Source organism: Heptranchias perlo, chromosome 27 (assembly GCF_035084215.1).
Source record: "Heptranchias perlo isolate sHepPer1 chromosome 27, sHepPer1.hap1, whole genome shotgun sequence".
NCBI lineage: Eukaryota > Metazoa > Chordata > Chondrichthyes > Hexanchiformes > Hexanchidae > Heptranchias > Heptranchias perlo.
The window spans coordinates 8,358,133-8,378,842 of NC_090351.1; the positions used below are offsets into that span (position 1 = coordinate 8,358,133).

The 20,710-nt window shown below is 46.9% G+C and overlaps 1 protein-coding gene across 3 annotated transcripts in view; it reads left to right on the top strand.

The window, feature by feature from the left end:
• The window catches only part of si:ch211-163l21.11 (inositol 1,4,5-triphosphate receptor associated 2), a 79,021-nt gene that overhangs the window by 17,355 nt on the left and 40,956 nt on the right, over positions 1 to 20,710 (top strand). For all 3 annotated transcript variants that reach the window (XM_068007277.1, XM_068007278.1, XM_068007279.1), the window contains exons 5-11: positions 1,072 to 1,165; positions 2,417 to 2,489; positions 6,841 to 6,868; positions 9,923 to 10,063; positions 14,888 to 15,019; positions 19,234 to 19,381; positions 20,400 to 20,449. In XM_068007277.1, coding sequence (XP_067863378.1) covers positions 1,072 to 1,165; positions 2,417 to 2,489; positions 6,841 to 6,868; positions 9,923 to 10,063; positions 14,888 to 15,019; positions 19,234 to 19,381; positions 20,400 to 20,449 — 666 coding nt within the window. The remainder of the gene's footprint in view (positions 1 to 1,071; positions 1,166 to 2,416; positions 2,490 to 6,840; positions 6,869 to 9,922; positions 10,064 to 14,887; positions 15,020 to 19,233; positions 19,382 to 20,399; positions 20,450 to 20,710) is intronic.

A 20,710-nucleotide genomic window follows, 5' to 3' on the forward strand; every position in this document is an offset into this window, starting at 1 on the left:
CATCATAAATTTACCTTTCGCCAGTTTGAACCTGAGCTCACATTTCCTACTTTTATGATATAATTTGAAGAACTGCTCTGCATTAACCATTTCTATACTGCTTAACAGCTCATATACCTCCATTCTTCTAAAGGTCAGAATGCTCCATATAAGGTTGTATAATGACCTTACCCTAGAGGTCAAAGAGGATTACAAGGCAGAAATCCAGATGGCCTACAAACTGCTTGAGTTTCACTCTTGCATCTTGGAGCAGGTTCAGAACCCTTCAGTTCTATTACATCCCACCCATGCAGTATCCTCTGTACGTTCGGCACTAGTAATGTACAGGATCATCCTTACACAGCAGTGGTTACTAGATTTTTGTCAGGGTCCCCCAATCAACGTCTTGCCCAGGGCTGCAGCACACAGAGCAATGAGATGTAGGTCTGCGTCTGCGATCTGCCGCTCTGTGAGTTCCTGATTTTGATAGTCTCACTGTGGGTAGTTGGCAAGTAGAGGGCCAGGGACGTACCCAGAGAAAGAGTGAGAGAGAAAAGAACTGGGACCATTAGTTCTATTAAACAGTACTGTTTTAATAGGATCCTTTCATTTGCTGTGTGGGGACTGGGAGAACCCTGCCTCCTAATCACATTCTCTCGCCTTCTTTTGCTGGTGACCAAGTAAAGGAGAGGCACTGAATCTAGCTTGGATGCTCAGGCATGCATGGATCTGTGTGTTGGTGCTGAGGGCCACAGATGATGGGGAGGCAGGCGACAAGTAGTAATATTGGTGTCATTGGTGTACAAGTTTAGAATACAACTCTGGGAGCATGTCTGTTTCGAAGGCTGTAAATGTGGATCCTACACGATATACATAACCGTGAAGGGACAGGGGAGTAGATTTTCAACATGCTGCCTGGGCATAAAACGGGGCATTATCAATCAATGGAAATGGAATTGGGCACTTTCTATAATGGGGCAGTCGATCTGCAAAGGAAGTTTAATGCCTGGGCGGCAAATTGAAAACCTACCCTGGAGTCTCACTGGAGACAACATCATGTAAAGAGTGACGTGTTCCTGTTAACTATTCCAGGACTCTGACCTAACCCCAGCAAATCACAACGTCCAATGTAATTCCACGACATCTGTAGATGAACAAGTAGAGGACAGTGATGAGAGTGGAGAAGGTAAGTGCTCGACAGTGTTTGGTTACCCCTGACCTCCTTCTCCTTTCTCCTATTTGTATCATACCAGCCGATTTTCTTTGTTACTATCACCGGTCTTTCTACTGTATGACCACTAGGGGCAGATAGGCAGCTCTGCAACCATGTGAGGCAATCTTAGGGGCCTGCAAGTCCTGGGACTGCAGGGGAACCTGAGTGCTGGGAGATCACAATCAACTAACAACCTAATAGCAGGGCTACTGACAAACTGCAATGTTGCAAAAATTGTGGGGATTTTTATCTGATTTGGTTAAGCTGTTTTAAAATTGATGTGTTGAATGTTAAGTTCTCTTAAGTTTGACGATTAATCCCCACTCCTATCCCGGTATACAGAGCCACTCTTCCCTTTCCAATTAAGTAGCACTTAACCCTCCCATACACTCTCCAATTCAGTCCCATATCCCGATTCAGTTCCTTTCCCTAATATAGTCCCTTTCCCTGATTCAGTCCTATGCCCTGATTGTGGTTTGGTCATTGTAAGGAACGTGTTAATCAGACTGTCTTGAAGTCTGCTAATGTTGTACAGCTATTGATTTCTCGTTATAAGTCAATTTAAATGCAGTGACCTCTGAACTGTTGAATTAAGACTGACCTTAAAATAATGGTCAATTGGGACAATAAACCTAATTAAAAGCAGCGAGTTTTAATTAGTTGATAAGTTCTGCAGAAGAGACTACATACAGGCAGAAAAACTCCCTTTGTTCATTCATAAGGAGAGGCCGTGAAGATAAACACTTGCCTGAGAAAGAGTTTTGGGGAGTTATACAAGTCTATGGAAAAAAAACTTGTTAAAACTCAAGTTATTGATAAGGAAGAAGATTGTTAAAATTCACCTTCTATGGAGTTGTATAATGTAATGCCCAAACACATGGTTTGTCATCTAAAAGGGTTGGAAAGAAAAAGGAACAAAAGGTGGGTGTTAGAACAGATACTTTGGAATTTGGTTAAAGTCTGATCAATCAAGTGCACTGAGCTCGGATCTCTAATGTGTTTGGATTCTCCGGCTAAAAACTCGCAAGGCTTTGCCGTAAGTGCTGTTAAGTGTATGTTTAACTATTGTTAATATTAATTATTATTGTAGGTTTAATAAATCTTTGACAACTGACATTTAACGCTGTGAACCCTATTATTTTGAGGAGTAAATTATAAGTAAGAGCATCCCACCTCTAACGTCACGAGTGGTGTTTTCTTCACCCTGTGCTTTCACTCACATAGACAGCGCTCCCGAGGAGCTACTGGACAACTCTGCAGATGAGGTCTCCATTTTGAAAAGGCTGGGCCTCCATAGGTAAGCAGCAGAAGCCAGTGTACATGATCCTGAGGACAATAATCCTGCTCTGGAATCTTAACTCAGGTTCTGGTTACTCCTGGGGGTCCTGACGTCATCTGAAACTCTCAATAAGATCTTTTGCTTGTAATTATCCCTGTGTGTACTATTACAATATTGTACCTCTACTGTATGTAGTATTACTAGTATTACTATATATTGTATCACTGCTGCATGTAGCATTACTAATATTACTGCATTATTTTGCTCCTGTGTGTAGTGTTATATTACTATGTTGCATCACATCTGTGCTTAGTATTGCTAGTACAGTGAAACCTGTAAATTAGGGACACTTAAGGGACTTGCATCAGGAGTCCTTTATTTGCAGGTGTCCTTATTTTCAAAATGGTCATTGTATGTACAGTAAACCGGATGAGCTAAATATCCCAGGATTGGCTGTATCTCCTGCAGTGTTCCTTCTTTTGGCCCTCACCTTCGATTGTGCCTAATTCTGGAGCCCTGGATTCTGGATGTGATTTCAGTTCATTTTCTGTTTGTTGGATTTCCCAGTTCATTGCCATTCCGTGGTCCTTTTCCATTGAGGGAGGGATGTCGTGATCCAGGGATCTGCTATGTTGGAGCAGCCTGCACAGGGCGAGGTGGCTGCTGTAGGGCCAGAGTGCCTGGGAGATCACAACCAAATTAGGGGGGGATTAATGACCTGTCCGTGACCCCCTTCCTCCGCGTGCTGCAGCTGCTAATGTTTGAAGTGTTGGGGGATGGGTAGAGGTTTGCCAACTTTGGTTGGAGGCATTCCTGGAGGTTTGATCACATGATGTTCTGCCCATATGACATCTGACCATGTGACATTGGATCACGTGACATCAGATCACATGACATAGGATCACAGTACATCTGATCATACGACTTCTATAAATGTTATCGGATTTACCTTATAAAGGTTGGGTCCCCTGTAGTTGAGAACATTTATTTGTGGTTTTGCAGCTGCTGTTGTGTGAGAAGTTCCAAGAACCAGGAGGTCATGAGCAGGGAAACCGAGGGCGGGGAAAAGGGAAAACCAGTCTCTCCATCCCTCCCCATGAGCCCCCAGTCTTCCTCTCCCCCAGCCCCCATTCCCCAGTCTCCCTCTCCAACCGAGCCCCCATTCCCCAGTCTCCCGCTCCCCCCAACTCTTGAGCCCCCCTCGATTTCAGGCTCCCCCTGCAATTTCAGCCCCCAGTCCCCACGATTTCAGGGCCACGATTCCCAACACCCCTCCGGCCGGCAGTTCCCGGCTTTTGTGGAATGGGGAGTTCTTTACCCAGCATCCATAGCGGCAGAGAAACCGCTCTATCTCTGGGACAGGGTGGTGCAAGCGTTCAATCCCAGAGATAGAGCGGTTTCTATGCCTCTGTGGATCCTGGGTAAAGAGACCTCCATTCCACAAAAGCCATTACTTTCACCCCTGCCACCTCACACTTAACTACGTGTCTGGTGTTTTAAGTTGTAAATGGACTTGGTGCATTGAAGGCTGTCCATAGTTTGTAAATTGCGAGTGTCTGTGTTTTCAAGGTGCGGCTTGTATCTGTTACAATGTAAGTTATTTGGGACTGTCAATGAGTGTCCGTTTTATGCAGGTGTTCGTTTTTTGGGGGTGTCCATTTGTACAGGTTTCACTGTATTACTATATGGTATTGCTCTTGTCTGTAACATTTCTAGTATTACTACCCATTGTAGCTCCACTATAACTTCCCGGCCGAGAGCAGTTAACTTCAGCACAGATCCGGAGCAAACGTGGGACTTTGTTGCTCTGTGACATTTAGCTCCTCACTGGATAAACACAGTAGGGGTAATTTTAACTTTGGGCAATGGTGTAGAACGAGTGATATCAGATCAGCTGCCCCTTATACACCACGGAATACAACCTCATTAGAAAGGAAAAGCGGGAGAGATGTATAACAGGCGGCTGATCTGATATCACTCATTTTACACTATCGCCCAAAGTTAAAATGACCCCAGGACTGAGCCATTGATGACCCCATGTTGTATCTTCACTGGACACTGTGCGTTGTGGGGGGAGAGTTTTCCATTCAATAATGTGTGATTTATGTACAGCATTGTTTTCCTGAGTGTATTAAGTCCCCGAGTCCGATGTGCAACAGCTGGATACGTGACATTCCTCTGTGCTCGGAACAGAAAGGAAAACCCGACACAATAAAGGTCGTGCCCTTCACCTCCAAGCCAGCTGTCTGTTGGGCCAATCGATAAACCTGGAATGGGTGTTGGTTTCTTTTCTCCCAATGGAACGCGCGGAGTCAGCGTTGAGATTGGCCCTGAAGGTTGCGGACCTGACCGAAAGGCCAGGCTGACAATCTTACTTTACTCTGTCCTGTGACTGGCGGGTGTGGTGACCGCAGGCGTGAGGCTGCACGTCCGAGCAAGGTCATCACTGCGTGTTGTGTGATGGCTGCTGTGTCACTGCACAGGGCTTCCCCCATGGTCAAATCCCAGAGTTAAAGTACGATTCTCTAACCACTGTTACCACTGATATTACATCAGGCACCACAGGGTCCATTTTACGAATTCACACTCCGAGCTCGAAGCTTCGCCTGCTAGGGACACACCTGTTAGGAATTGGTGCACAGAGGGGAGTGGGCTCCTGAGGACATTCCATCCAATAAAGTTAATGGCCTCGAGTTTCCTCTGTGGGCGCAACCTGGAAATTGCACCCAAAGCTGCGTCCGTTGTGTCGATGCCAATTTATGTCCAAGTATCCTCCCAATCTCATTAGAATACGCCCAAATGGGCATAAATCAGCGTAAACAATCAGGGCCCAAGGAAACACCAAACCCACACCAATATACTTCTTCTTTGAGTCTTAAAATTTAAAGTTTCAACTCACTTAACCATCATTCATGCACATCCGGCACAGCATGTTTAAGAAAAGAAAGAAAGAATTTGCATTTATATAGCGCCTTTCACGACCTCAGGACATCCCAAAGTGCTTTGCAGCCAATTAAGTACTTTTGAAGCCACTTTTGTTATGTAGGAAACGCGGCAGCCAATTTGCACACAGGAAGGTCCCACAAACAGCAATGTGATAATGACGACATAATCTGTTTTAGTGATGTTAGTTGAGGGATAAATATTGGCCAGGACCTACAATCAGGGAAGCTTTTCAATTTTTAACTCGCTTACTCCCAAAATTCCATAATCTTTTAAGCCAGGTGATTGGATTGTACCCCGAATACATGTGTATCTGGGCGCAAATGTGAAGGAAACTCCAGGCCAATGTATGGAGGTTCCTGCAAGGCCTGCTGACTTCCGTTCCCCTAGTCCTTGATAAGTAATCTTAGGCATTGTAATTCACTCTTCTGCCTTGAGTTTGTGCGTTCACTGAGGTAAGGGTGTTAGCAGTGGGAATGAAACACTCCCGTTCAGGCACCTAGCGCCAGCATCGAGCACTCCTAAGTCAGACATAGCATGTAGGGAAAAGCCCCCTCTACTCAGTGGTAGCGCTCTCCCCTCCGAGTCAGAATGTTGTGTGTTGAAGTCCCACTCCAGAGACTTGAGCACATAATCCAGGCTGATACTCCCATTACTGAGGGAATGCCACGCTGTCGGAGGTGCCGTCTTTCGGATGAGATGTTAAACCGAGGCCCACCTGCCTTTTCAGGTGGACATTAAAGATCCCGTGGCAGTCTTTTGAAGAGCAGGGACGTTCCTTCAGTGTCCTGGGCAACAGTTATCCCTCAACCAACACCTAAAGCAGATTATCTGATCATTTATTTCATTGCTGTTTGTGGGAGCTTGCTGTGCGCAAATTGGCTGCCGCGTTTCCTACATTGCAACAGTGACTAGACTTCAAAAGTTCTTCATTATCCGTAAAGCACTTTGGGACATCCTGAGGTTGTGAAAGGCGCTATATAAATACAAGTTCTTTCTTTTTCCTTTCTTTACTCTTCCCCAATTTCAGGAGAGCTGTACTGATGGGACATTTCCCATTTTGAACATCACCCACCTGTGGCCTCGCTGAGCTCGATGGCCAGTTTAGTGCCAATTGGTGTTGAATTTGGGCAGTTCTGCACTGAGGGCCTGGGTCGACTTGGAATTATGTTGAGACTGCCCAAAATCAGCCAGCAGTGAAAGGGGATGTTTGCTCCCTCAGTCTGGGCTGGATTCAAACACGGGTCCTATTGGAAAGGGCAGCATGCTAAGCCTGCTGCGCTATCCAAACCCCCATAACTGCTCTCTTGAGACCTCATGGAAACCATCCCAGTGCATTTACATCAGTTGTAATTGTAATTTGTCTCCACAGAGACAGGCAGCACACGTGTATGTTTAGTAAATAATGCATCCTTTAATTTTCCAGAGAACTCTGCACTGAGAAAGAAGTAGAGGTAAGTCCAGCGTCCTGTTTTATTTTGTTAATTTTTAACTGTGGAGGGAAACTTACTCAAGCTCCATCCTGATCTCAACTAATCTCCGTGTATACCTTCCAGCGGGAGTCAATGGATAGCGATCACCAATGGGAACTCTGGTTGATTTCCCCCCTCCCCTCCCTGCACCCCCTCCCCCCTCACTTGCCTAGAATTGCTGAGGCCAATTATATTGGCCCCAACTGTTGCAGCAACTCAGCACAGACTAGGAAACCTCTGGTCTGAAAGGCTCAGTTTGATGCTGCCTCTGCTAACTGAATCATCAGGTGAGTCATTGAGTTAAACCAGCTTTCAAAATATTTAACAAGTAACTGTCCCCCAACATCTTCATTCAAAATCCTTGACCTCATCTTCAAATCCCTCCATGGTCTCACCCATGGTCTTCCATCCTTATATCCCCTCCTGCACCCTTAGGCCCTCTGCATCCTCATCTCTCTTCACCCCACCATTAGGGACACATTCTGCACCACCTTGACCATACGCTCTGGAAATCCCTCCCTAAACCCCTCCCCCTCTTCAACTCTCAAGAATCATAGAAATTTACGGCACAGAAGGAGGCCATTCAGCCCACTGAATCCGTGCCAGCCGAAAAAGAGCTATCCAGCCTAATCCCACTTTCCTGCCCTTGGACCATAGCCTTGTAGGTTACGGCACTTCAAGTGCACAGCTGAGCACCCTTTAAATGCGATGAGGGTTTCTGCCTGTACCACCCTTTCAAGCAGTGAGTTCCAGACCCCCACCATCCTCTGGGTGAAAAAAAAATTCCTCTAATTCTTCTACCAATTACTTTAAATCTATGCCCCCTGGTTATTGACCTCTCTGCTAAGGGAAATAGGTCCTTCATATCCACACTGTTTAGGTCCGTCATAATTTTATACACCTCAATTAAATCTCCACTCAGTCTCCTCTGTTCCAAAGAAAACAACCCCAGCCCATCCAATCTTTCCTCATACCTAAAATTCTCCAGCCCTGGCAATATCTTCGTACATTTTTGTACCCTCTCTAGTGCAATCACATCTTTCCTGTAATGTGGTGACCAGAACTGTACGCAGTACTCAAGAATGGCCTAACTAGTGTTTTATACAGTTCAAGCATAACCTCCCTGCTCTTATATTCTATACCTCGGCTAATAAAGAAAAGTATCCTGTATGCCTTCTTAACCACCTTATCTACCTGCCCTGCCACCTTCAGGGATCTGTGGACATGCACTCCAAGTCCTTCTGTTCCTCTACACCTCTCAGTATCCTCCCATTTATTGTGTATTCCCTTGCCTTGTTTGCTCTCCCCAAATGCATTACCTCACTCTTCTCTGGATTGAATTCCATTTGCCACCTTTTTGCCCACCTGACCAGTCCATTGATACCTTTCTGCAGTCTACAGTTTTCCTCCTCACTATCAACCACACGGTCAATTTTTGTATCATCTGCAAACTTCTTAATCATACCCCCTACATTTAAGTCTAAATCATTGATATATATCACAAAAAGCAGAGGACCTAGCACTGAGCCCTGCGGAATCCCACTGGAAACACCTGTCGACCATTGCCCTTTGCTTTCTGCCACTGAGCCAATTTTGGATCCAACTTACCACTTTCCCTTGGATTCCATGGGCTTTCACTTTTCTGACCAGCCTGCCATGTGGGACCTTGTCAAACGTCTTGCTAAAACCCATGTAGACTACATCAAATGCGCTACCCTCATCGACCCTCTTCGTTACCTCCTCAAAAAATTAATTCAAGTAGGTGAGACATGACCTTCCCTTAACAAATCCATGCTGACTGTCCTTGATTATCCATAACTTTCTAAATGTTGCCCCTCAGAATTGTTTCCAATAATTTGCCCAAGGTTAGGCTGACTGGCCTGTAATTACTCTGTCTATCCCTTTCTCCCTCTTTAAACAACGATACAATGTTAACAGTCCTCCAGTCCTCCGGCACCACGCCTGTAGCCAGAGAGGATCGGAAAATGACGGTCAGAGCCTCCATTATTTTCTGCTTTGCTTCTCTTAACAACCTGGGATACATTTCATCCGGGCTTGGTGATTTATCTAATTTCAAAGATGCTAAACCCCTTAATACTTCCTCCCTCACTATGTTTATCCCATCCAATATTTCACACTCCTCCTCCTTAACTATAATCTCTGCATCGTCCTCCTCTTTTGTGAAGACAGACCGCAAAGTATTCATTAAGAACCATACCAACATCTTCCGTCTCCACACATAGGTTACCCTTTTGGTCTCTAATAGGCCCTACTCTTTCCTTAGGAAAACCTTAAAAAAACTTTCTCAAACTCTTTTTGACCACCCTTACCTAACCTCTCCCTCCATGGCACATTGTCCATTCCCCAATCTGTTTCTATTTCTGACTTCCTGCGATGTCTTTTTTTTAACGTTAAAGGCACTATATAAATGCAAGTTGTTGTTGTAACTACCAGAGCAAAATAGTTAACATGTAGACTCTGCAGTGAAGTGTTAATTAAGTGGATAGAAAGTCACGGGAAACCTGAGATATACATTCCCAGCAGGCAAGAGATGTGGACGTAAGAGGTCCCAGGGCTTTATTCAAAGAAGAGCAGGGGAGTTCTCCCCAGTGTCCTGGCCAATATTTATCCCTCAACCAGATTATCTGGTCATTATCACGTTGCTGTTTGTGGGACCTTGCTGTGCGCATATTGGCTGCCATGTTTCCTACATTACAACAGTGACTACATCTCAAAAGTACTGAGGTCATGAAAGGCGCTATAAAAATGCAAGGTCTTTCTTTCACTGGGAAAATGGCTGGTTTTAGCTCAGTGCCTCTCCACTGACATCAGAAACTCTCTGAGGGTTGGGGAATCAAGGAAGAACAGTCACTTCCACCCCACGCTGATGTACTGTACGCTGATGCTCTGAGCTGTTGCACATTACATCAGCCCCATGAGAGTGAGAATTCTAACCTTAATGTAAGCAGGATGGCCACAGTGATACAGATTGAGGAAACTTTTTCTGACTCTGCAGAATTCTCTTTTTTCCCCAAGTCTGCCTTCATACACCTGTCTCTGGCGTTCAAATCTGACATGTTCACTTTGAAGAAAAGGCTCCAAGTAGAGGAACGAGCCTGCATTGTGGCCGAGGAAAACATCCAGAATGAGCTGGAGGGATGCAAAGTGATACTGCAGGTAATGGAGAAAGGAGACAGGAGCTGGAGAGTGCAAAGTAATACTGCAGGTAATGGAGAAAGGAGACAGGAGCTGGAGAGTGCAAAGTAATACTGCAGGTAATGGGGAAAGGAGACAGGAGCTGGAGAGTGCAAAGTAATACTGCAGGTAATGGAGAAAGGAGACAGGAGCTGGAGAGTGCAAAGTAATACTGCAGGTAATGGAGAAAGGAGACAGGAGCTGGAGGGTGCAAAGTAATACTGCAGGTAATGGGGAAAGGAGACAGGAGCTGGAGAGTGCAAAGTAATACTGCAGGTAATGGAGAAAGGAGACAGGAGCTGGAGAGTGCAAAGTAATACTGCAGGTAATGGGGAAAGGAGACAGGAGCTGGAGAGTGCAAAGTAATACTGCAGGTAATGGGAGAAAGGAGACAGGAGCTGGAGAGTGCAAAGTAATACTGCAGGTAATGGGAGAAAGGAGACAGGAGCTGGAGAGTGCAAAGTAATACTGCAGGTAATGGAGAAAGGAGACAGGAGCTGGAGAGTGCAAAGTAATACTGCAGGTAATGGAGAAAGGAGACAGGAGCTGGAGGGTACAAAGTAATACTGCAGGTAATGGAGAAAGGAGACAGGGGCTGGAGAGTACAAAGTAATACTGCAGGTAATGGGGAAAGGACAGGAGCTGGAGAGTGCAAAGTAATACTGCAGGTAATGGAGAAAGGAGACAGGAGCTGGAGAGTACAAAGTAATACTGCAGGTAATGGAGAAAGGAGACAGGGGCTGGAGAGTGCAAAGTGATACTGCAGGTAATGGAGAAAGGAGACAGGAGCTGGAGAGTACAAAGTAATACTGCAGGTAATGGAGAAAGGAGACAGGAGCTGGAGGGATGCAAAGTAATACTGCAGGTAATGGAGAAAGGAGACAGGAGCTGGAGAGTGCAAAGTGATACTGCAGGTAATGGAGAAAGGAGACAGGAGCTGGAGAGTGCAAAGTAATACTGCAGGTAATGGGGAAAGGAGACAGGAGCTGGAGAGTACAAAGTAATACTGCAGGTAATGGGGAAAGGAGACAGGAGCTGGAGAGTACAAAGTGATACTGCAGGTAATGGGGAAAGGACAGGAGCTGGAGAGTGCAAAGTAATACTGCAGGTAATGGAGAAAGGAGACAGGAGCTGGAGAGTGCAAAGTAATACTGCAGGTAATGGAGAAAGGAGACAGGGGCTGGAGAGTGCAAAGTAATACTGCAGGTAATGGGGAAAGGAGACAGGAGCTGGAGAGTGCAAAGTAATACTGCAGGTAATGGGGAAAGGAGACAGGAGCTGGAGAGTGCAAAGTAATACTGCAGGTAATGGGGAAAGGAGACAGGAGCTGGAGAGTGCAAAGTAATACTGCAGGTAATGGAGAAAGGAGACAGGAGCTGGAGGGATGCAAAGTGATACTGCAGGTAATGGAGAAAGGAGACAGGAGCTGGAGAGTACAAAGTAATACTGCAGGTAATGGAGAAAGGAGACAGGAGCTGGAGAGTGCAAAGTAATACTGCAGGTAATGGAGAAAGGAGACAGGGGCTGGAGAGTGCAAAGTAATACTGCAGGTAATGGAGAAAGGAGACAGGAGCTGGAGAGTGCAAAGTAATACTGCAGGTAATGGAGAAAGGAGACAGGAGCTGGAGAGTACAAAGTAATACTGCAGGTAATGGGGAAAGGAGACAGGAGCTGGAGAGTACAAAGTAATACTGCAGGTAATGGGGAAAGGACAGGAGCTGGAGAGTACAAAGTGATACTGCAGGTAATGGGGAAAGGACAGGAGCTGGAGAGTGCAAAGTAATACTGCAGGTAATGGGGAAAGGAGACAGGAGCTGGAGAGTACAAAGTGATACTGCAGGTAATGGAGAAAGGAGACAGGAGCTGGAGAGTACAAAGTAATACTGCAGGTAATGGAGAAAGGAGACAGGAGCTGGAGAGTGCAAAGTAATACTGCAGGTAATGGAGAAAGGAGACAGGAGCTGGAGAGTGCAAAGTAATACTGCAGGTAATGGAGAAAGGAGACAGGAGCTGGAGAGTGCAAAGTAATACTGCAGGTAATGGAGAAAGGAGACAGGAGCTGGAGAGTGCAAAGTAATACTGCAGGTAATGGAGAAAGGAGACAGGAGCTGGAGAGTACAAAGTAATACTGCAGGTAATGGGGAAAGGAGACAGGAGCTGGAGAGTACAAAGTGATACTGCAGGTAATGGGGAAAGGACAGGAGCTGGAGAGTACAAAGTGATACTGCAGGTAATGGGGAAAGGACAGGAGCTGGAGAGTACAAAGTGATACTGCAGGTAATGGGGAAAGGACAGGAGCTGGAGAGTACAAAGTGATACTGCAGGTAATGGGGAAAGGACAGGAGCTGGAGAGTGCAAAGTAATACTGCAGGTAATGGAGAAAGGAGACAGGAGCTGGAGAGTACAAAGTAATACTGCAGGTAATGGGGAAAGGAGACAGGAGCTGGAGGGTACAAAGTAATACTGCAGGTAATGGGGAAAGGAGACAGGAGCTGGAGGGTACAAAGTAATACTGCAGGTAATGGGGAAAGGAGACAGGGGCTGGAGAGTGCAAAGTAATACTGCAGGTAATGGGGAAAGGAGACAGGAGCTGGAGGGTACAAAGTAATACTGCAGGTAATGGGGAAAGGAGACAGGGGCTGGAGAGTACAAAGTGATACTGCAGGTAATGGAGAAAGGAGACAGGGGCTGGAGAGTGCAAAGTAATACTGCAGGTAATGGGGAAAGGAGACAGGAGCTGGAGGGTACAAAGTAATACTGCAGGTAATGGGGAAAGGAGACAGGGGCTGGAGAGTACAAAGTAATACTGCAGGTAATGGGGAAAGGAGACAGGAGCTGGAGGGTACAAAGTAATACTGCAGGTAATGGAGAAAGGAGACAGGGGCTGGAGAGTGCAAAGTAATACTGCAGGTAATGGAGAAAGGAGACAGGGGCTGGAGAGTGCAAAGTAATACTGCAGGTAATGGGGAAAGGAGACAGGAGCTGGAGGGTACAAAGTAATACTGCAGGTAATGGGGAAAGGAGACAGGGGCTGGAGAGTACAAAGTAATACTGCAGGTAATGGGGAAAGGAGACAGGAGCTGGAGGGTACAAAGTAATACTGCAGGTAATGGGGAAAGGAGACAGGGGCTGGAGAGTACAAAGTGATACTGCAGGTAATGGGGAAAGGACAGGAGCTGGAGAGTGCAAAGTAATACTGCAGGTACTGGAGAAAGGAGACAGGGGCTGGAGAGTACAAAGTAATACTGCAGGTAATGGGGAAAGGAGACAGGGGCTGGAGAGTACAAAGTAATACTGCAGGTAATGGGGAAAGGACAGGAGCTGGAGAGTGCAAAGTAATACTGCAGGTAATGGGGAAAGGAGACAGGAGCTGGAGAGTGCAAAGTAATACTGCAGGTAATGGGAGAAAGGAGACAGGGGCTGGAGAGTACAAAGTAATACTGCAGGTAATGGGGAAAGGACAGGAGCTGGAGAGTACAAAGTAATACTGCAGGTAATGGGAGAAAGGAGACAGGGGCTGGAGAGTACAAAGTAATACTGCAGGTAATGGGGAAAGGACAGGAGCTGGAGAGTACAAAGTGATACTGCAGGTAATGGAGAAAGGAGACAGGAGCTGGAGAGTACAAAGTAATACTGCAGGTAATGGGGAAAGGAGACAGGAGCTGGAGAGTACAAAGTAATACTGCAGGTAATGGAGAAAGGAGACAGGAGCTGGAGAGTACAAAGTAATACTGCAGGTAATGGGGAAAGGAGACAGGAGCTGGAGGGATGCAAAGTAATACTGCAGGTAATGGAGAAAGGAGACAGGAGCTGGAGAGTACAAAGTAATACTGCAGGTAATGGAGAAAGGAGACAGGAGCTGGAGAGTACAAAGTAATACTGCAGGTAATGGAGAAAGGAGACAGGAGCTGAAGAGTACAAAGTAATACTGCAGGTAATGGGGAAAGGAGACAGGAGCTGGAGGGTACAAAGTAATACTGCAGGTAATGGGGAAAGGAGACAGGAGCTGGAGGGTACAAAGTAATACTGCAGGTAATGGAGAAAGGACAGGAGCTGGAGGGTACAAAGTAATACTGCAGGTAATGGGGAAAGGAGACAGGAGCTGGAGGGTACAAAGTAATACTGCAGGTAATGGAGAAAGGAGACAGGAGCTGGAGGGTACAAAGTAATACTGCAGGTAATGGAGAAAGGAGACAGGAGCTGGAGGGTACAAAGTAATACTGCAGGTAATGGGGAAAGGAGACAGGAGCTGGAGAGTACAAAGTAATACTGCAGGTACTGGAGAAAGGACAGGAGCTGGAGAGTACAAAGTAATACTACAGGTAATGGAGAAAGGACAGGAGCTGGAGAGTACAAAGTAATACTACAGGTAATGGAGAAAGGACAGGAGCTGGAGAGTACAAAGTAATACTACAGGTAATGGAGAAAGGACAGGAGCTGGAGGGTACAAAGTAATACTACAGGTAATGGAGAAAGGAGACAGGAGCTGGAGAGTACAAAGTAATACTGCAGGTACTGGGGAAAGGAGACAGGAGCTGGAGAGTACAAAGTAATACTGCAGGTACTGGGGAAAGGAGACAGGAGCTGGAGAGTACAAAGTAATACTGCAGGTACTGGGGAAAGGAGACAGGAGCTGGAGGGTACAAAGTAATACTGCAGGTAATGGGGAAAGGACAGGAGCTGGAGGGTACAAAGTAATACTGCAGGACATGGGAGAAAGGAGACAGGAGCTGGAAGGTTTGTTGCTGCTGTACCCATCCAGATGAGGATGTTCAGAGGCTGACAGCTGTGATTGATCCTGTTCAGAAACTGAAGGCAGTCTGTACGGATAGACGACGGCAGGAGATTCTGAAACAGCTGGAGCGGAATCTTCAGATCATCGATACCTCGATCACACGAGTGGCCAGCAGTTCCGAGATATTGGGAGCAGTGCACCAGGTGTGTGCGGGATTGTTACAGTTATATAAGGAGCACTCTTTAAATGAATTATCTGTGCGTATTATTACTGATTGCCAACCTGTGTATTTTTAAAAATTCATTCATGGGATGTGGGCGTCGCTGCCAAGGCCAGCATTTATAGGAGAGTGTAGAACTAGGGGGCATAGTCGCAGGATAAGGGGTCGGCCATTTAAGGCTGAGATGAGGAGGAATTTCTTCACTCAAGGGGTTGTGAATCTTTGGAATTCTCTACCCCAGAGGGCTGTGGTTGCTGAGTCATTGAGTATATTCAAGGCTGAGATGGATAGATTTTTGGACTCTAGAGGAATCAAGGGATATGGGGATCGGGCAGGAAAGTGGGGTTGAGGTTGACGGTCAGCCATGATCTGACTGAATGACGGAGCAGGCTCGAGGGGCCGTACGGCCTACTCCTGCTCCTATTTCTTATGTTCTTATGTCCTTATTGCCCATCCCTAATTGCCCTTGAGAAGGTGGTGGTGAGCCACCTCCTTGAACCGCTGCAGTCCGTGTGGTGAAGGTTCTCCCACAGTGCTGTTAGGTAGGAAGTTCCAGGATTTTGACCCAGCGACGATGAAGGAACGGCGATATATTTCCAAGTCGGGATGGTGCGTGACTTGGAGGGGAATGTGCAGGTGGTGTTGTGCCCATGTACCTGCTGCCCCTGTCCTTCTAAGCGGTAGAGGTCGCGGGTTTGGAAGGCGCCGTCAAAGAAGCCTTGGCGAGTTGCTGCAGTGCAATTTATACTGGATTTATGTGCTAGTATCAGTGCTGGATCTGTAGTAATGTCACTGTCAGGGAACTGTAGGACTATCAGCCCCAGGGACCCCAATACCAGACCTGTATCACAGTCAGTCCCAGAGACCCCAAAACCAGACCTGTACCACATTCAGCCCCAGGGACTCCAATACCAGACTTGTACAATATTCAGTCCCAGGGACTCCAATACCAGACCTGTGCCACGTTCAGTCCCAGGGACTCCAATACCAGACCTGTACCACAGTCAGTCCCAGGGACTCTAATACCAGACTTGTACAATATTCAGTCCCAGGGACTCTAATACCAGACCTTTACCACAGTCAATCTCAGGGACCCCAAAACCAGACCTGTACCACAGTCAGTCCCAGGGACTCCAATACCAGACTTGTACAATATTCAGTCCCAGGGACTCTAATACCAGACCTGTGCCACGTTCAGTCCCAGGGACTCCAATACCAGACCTTTACCACAGTCAATCCCAGGGACCCCAAAACCAGACCTGTACCACAGTCAGTCCCAGGGACTCCAATACCAGACCTGTACCACAGTCAGTCCCAGGGACCCCAATACCAGACCTGTACCACGTTCAGTCCCAGGGACCCCAATACCAGACCTGTACCACGTTCAGTCCCAGGGACCCCAAGACCAGACCTGTGCCACGTTCAGTCCCAGGGACCCCAATACCAGACCTGTACCACAGTCAGTCCCAGGGACTCCAATACCAGACCTGGTCCACAGTCAGTCCCAGGTACTCCAAAACCAGACCTGTACCACAGTCAGTCCCATGGACTCTAATACCAGACTGGTAACATTGTCAATTGTTGAGGTTGCAGTTCTGTGCTCCACCAGACTCTGTACCTGGCTCCCATTAGTAGACCTGTGCCACTATCAGTATCGGTACCAGGAGTCCCACATACTTACCAGCATCTGCTGTTGTGGATAAAAATCAGCACAGTGCTATTTTAGAACTTGCTCCACACCCCTTCTCCGGGACTCCTACCTCCTGTTGCTGCTCCAATGGCAGGAGCTCATGAGATCACGAGATTCCACCAGAGCGTGCATGGCATTCAAATCTGGAGCAGTAACAGGAGGTAAAGAATCCTAGTGTCACTTGGGGAGGGAAACCTTCCCTCCTCCCAGCCCTGATCCTCCAGCCTGACATTCCTTCCCTCCTGCCAGTCCTGGGCCTCCAGCCCAATATTCCTTCCCTGGTACCTTCCTCAGATCTGTTGTATTACTTTGCAAAGTTTGTAAAGTTTTGGGTGATATCGTTATGAATTGATAAAGTTTTGGGAGATGTGGTTATGAATTGATAAAGTTTTGAGAGATGTGGTTATGAATTGATAAAGTTTTGAGAGATATGGTTATGAATTGATAACGTTTTGGGAGATATGGTTATGAATTGATAAAGTTTTGAGAGATATGGTTATGAATTGATAAAGTTTTGGGAGATATGGTTATGAATTGATAAAGTTTTGAGAGATATGGTTATGAATTGATAAAGTTTTGGGTGGGTTTGAACAGAACTACTTTGTGTCAGGCCAATGGAGCCTTGCCTTCAGATAGTGCGGGACAGAGGTTGCATCCAGTGACTGCTACAGAATCTCACAGGGTCCACGCTTGGATTTGTTGGAATTGTAACAGAGTTCTCCTCCTTGGCTGAAATTCTGATGCACAAATTGTGCAGCAACCGTTTAGCAGTATATTGTGATTGTACACAAGAAAGAAAGCAAGAAAATGTATTTATATAGTGCTTTTCATGACCTCAGGTCGTCCCAAAGTGCTTTACAGCCAATTAAGTATTTTTGAAGTGCAGTCACAGTTACAACATAGGAAACACAACAGCCAATTTAGGCTTAGCAAGGTCCCACAAACTGTAATGGAGATAATGACCAGATAATCTGTTTTTTAGTGATGTTGGTCGAGGGATAAATATTGGCCAGGACACCGGGGAGAACTCCCCTACACAACATGAACGGGGATTCTGAGTGGCAAAGTTCATTTACTCTTGTGCTACATTCCCGTGAGTGCTATTTTTACACAGGCGTCAACCAGTTTATTCTATTTTATTTGAAATGGGTTAACGCCTGTGTAAAAATAGCACACAAGTCGTACTGAAAGCGTTGAGTGTTCTTGCTTGAAATTCGCTGGCCAGAACTTCTACCCTTAGGTCTCCTGAACAACAAGAATCAATTTGATGTTGGGTTGCTTGTGTGGTCAGGAAGCAGGATAGGGACAGGCCAGGAGGTGGGATCAAGGTTTGAGTACTGCCATTTGCTTTGCGGCCCATGGAATTAATTGAATGCTTTAATCATCCCAAGTAACTACCATGAGACATGGAAGTATGTGGAAGAATGGGGTTCTGTTTTAAAGGTCGGACTTTTCAGCTCCAATTTTAAGCCAGCCCACCTGGGAGGATTCCTTATGAGCTAGGAGGAGCAGGAGTACTCCTCCCGGCTCCGCAAGGAATCCTTGGATCTCCCCCACCCCAGCCTTCCCTCTCTCCCCCAGCACTGGTAACCCGCCCCCCCATCATAGGAACATAGGACCAGGAGTAAGCTATTCAGCCTCTCGAACCTGTCCCGCCACTCAATTAGATCATGGCTGATCTGTATCTTAACTTTATTTCCCCACCTTGGTTCTGTAACCCTTAATACCCTTGCCTAACAAAAATCTATCAATCTCAGTTTTGAAATTTTCAATTGACCCCCTATCTCAAAAGCTAATTAGGCGAAGAGAGTTCCAGATTTCCACTCCCCTTTGTAAAAGAACTGCTTCCTGACATCACCCCTGAACAGCCTAGCTCTAATTTTAAGGTTATGCCCCCTTGTTCTGGACTCCCCCCACCAGAGGAAATAGTTTCTCTCTATCTACCCTATCAAATCCTTTAATCATCTTAAACACCTCAATTAGATCACCCCTTACTCAATTCTTCTATCCGCACTAACCTTATGCCAGGGACCGTTTCCGAGGCTCCCCCGGCGACGTCTGGCTCCCGCCCCAATTCCCGCTCCCGCCCACCAGCGTTAACATCATTCCCACCAGCTTTGGGTGGGCGACAGTTCAGCACTATTTAGCAAGGCTCGGGAACAAAATAGCCCCGGCCTTGCGCTGAACTTTTGGGGGAGTTTCCCGCCCTGCTCCAAACACACCCCGAGATGAAATTGGGGTGTTCATGAGCAGATTACATGATACTTAGATACCCCACTCTGCTCTGAACTTCTAGTGTTTACCATTGTATGCTTAACTAGCATTGCTGGAGCATGCATTGTAATAATAGGACAGTTCTACACTTCCATCTCACACGGAGCGTGGATCAGAGACGTGGCTACAATACTATAGCCCTGAGCCTCCGACGCATGCTCCCTGCGGCCTGGCTCCCCGCTGGAAGCTCAGGATCGTGGAATCGCCGCCTTATGTGTTGCTGTGTCCTGCAGGAAGCACGAATGAGTCGGGGTGTGCAGGTGATGATCCAACACGTGGAGAATCTGAAATGTGTGCACGCCAAGGAACATGCAGAGCTCCAGGAGATGAAGAAAATCATTCAGCAGAACTCCAGGAACAGACATTTCGCAGAGATCCGAGGTAGGACAGCCTCTCACAACAGGGCACATATCATTAGTATTCCAGGTCCTCAAGGGACTTTGATGAAGGGAACCCCAATAATATGTTTGAGATCCCTGCAAGCTCCCGAACCAGGGGACATGGGCTCAAAGTTAGGAGAGGGAAGGCGCACAGACCAGTTAGATTTATCGGGCTGGATTCTCTTTCCCGATCCCCTCCCTCCCAAAATCGGGTGAGATGGCGTCGAAGGCCAACAGCACCCCCTCACTAACCGGGCTGCGTTTCCCTTCCCCCGCTGGCATTCTCACTGGCCATTCCTTCCAAGCCCGCCACATGCCAGTGGGCTGGAGTGGCCCAGGTCCTCGGTGAATTTTCCTTGCGTCCGCCTGTGTTACCACCGCTTCCCAGGACCTCCATGGGGAAGGTGGCCAGTGGGGCCCGAAGGACGTGACAGTAACGGCCCTGAGGTCCCCTCAATGGAGGGGCAGCCCCATGTAGCTGCTTCCTCTTCCTCCATTCTGGCCCCCGCCTACCTTGCTTTGCAGGCCTCAGTTTTTGCCAAGGCCCACACGGCAGCCGCTGTGCAGATCTGCAGGGCGCTTCTGCCTCTTTAGCTGCCTGGCCACCTCTTCCGGTGCTGCAGCAGTGGTCCCATGCAGCAACGCCGGGAATTTGCAACTGGCCACTGACCATCTTGGGAGCAGGAGTCCCACCGGGAGCTCACCACGCATGCATACCCGATCAAGCTCAACCCAGGAAACTGGGTCAGGGCTGCAGAGGCATCAGAAGTGAAGACTCTTGGCCATCTACTTATACAGAGCGTGAGGAACAGACTGTCCAAGGCAGTGGAGGTCAATAGTGAGGAAACTGTGAGGGGGAATTGCTAGTCCAATACCATAACCATGACCCTACCACATTCTTCAAACTACAAGCTCCACTCCGGCATAATACCAGAGCTTTGGTTCAACCTTATTCTCCAGCAGCACAGTAACATTTAGAACATCCAGGTTTCTAAACACTGTAATGTACTCTGTTCCAGATGATGGCGACCTCCGAAATAAGCATCAAATGATGAGAGCTATACATCAGGTAAATCAGCAGCCCGGGTTCGTTACCACAAAGCTATCTTAAATATGGTAAATGTAGGAGGAAGTGATCACACCTCTGGCAATGAAGACTTAGAAAGGCAATAGATAACGGCAAATTTGATCTTTGCGTTCCTTGCTCCTGGTAATTCACTATAAAACTCTTTTGGGTTGATATCCGGCCGTGTGATGTTAGCACCCAGCGAGTTATAGTTGAAATTCCTCCATCCACTGTTTTAATCTGTTGGGTTAATGACTTCATTCA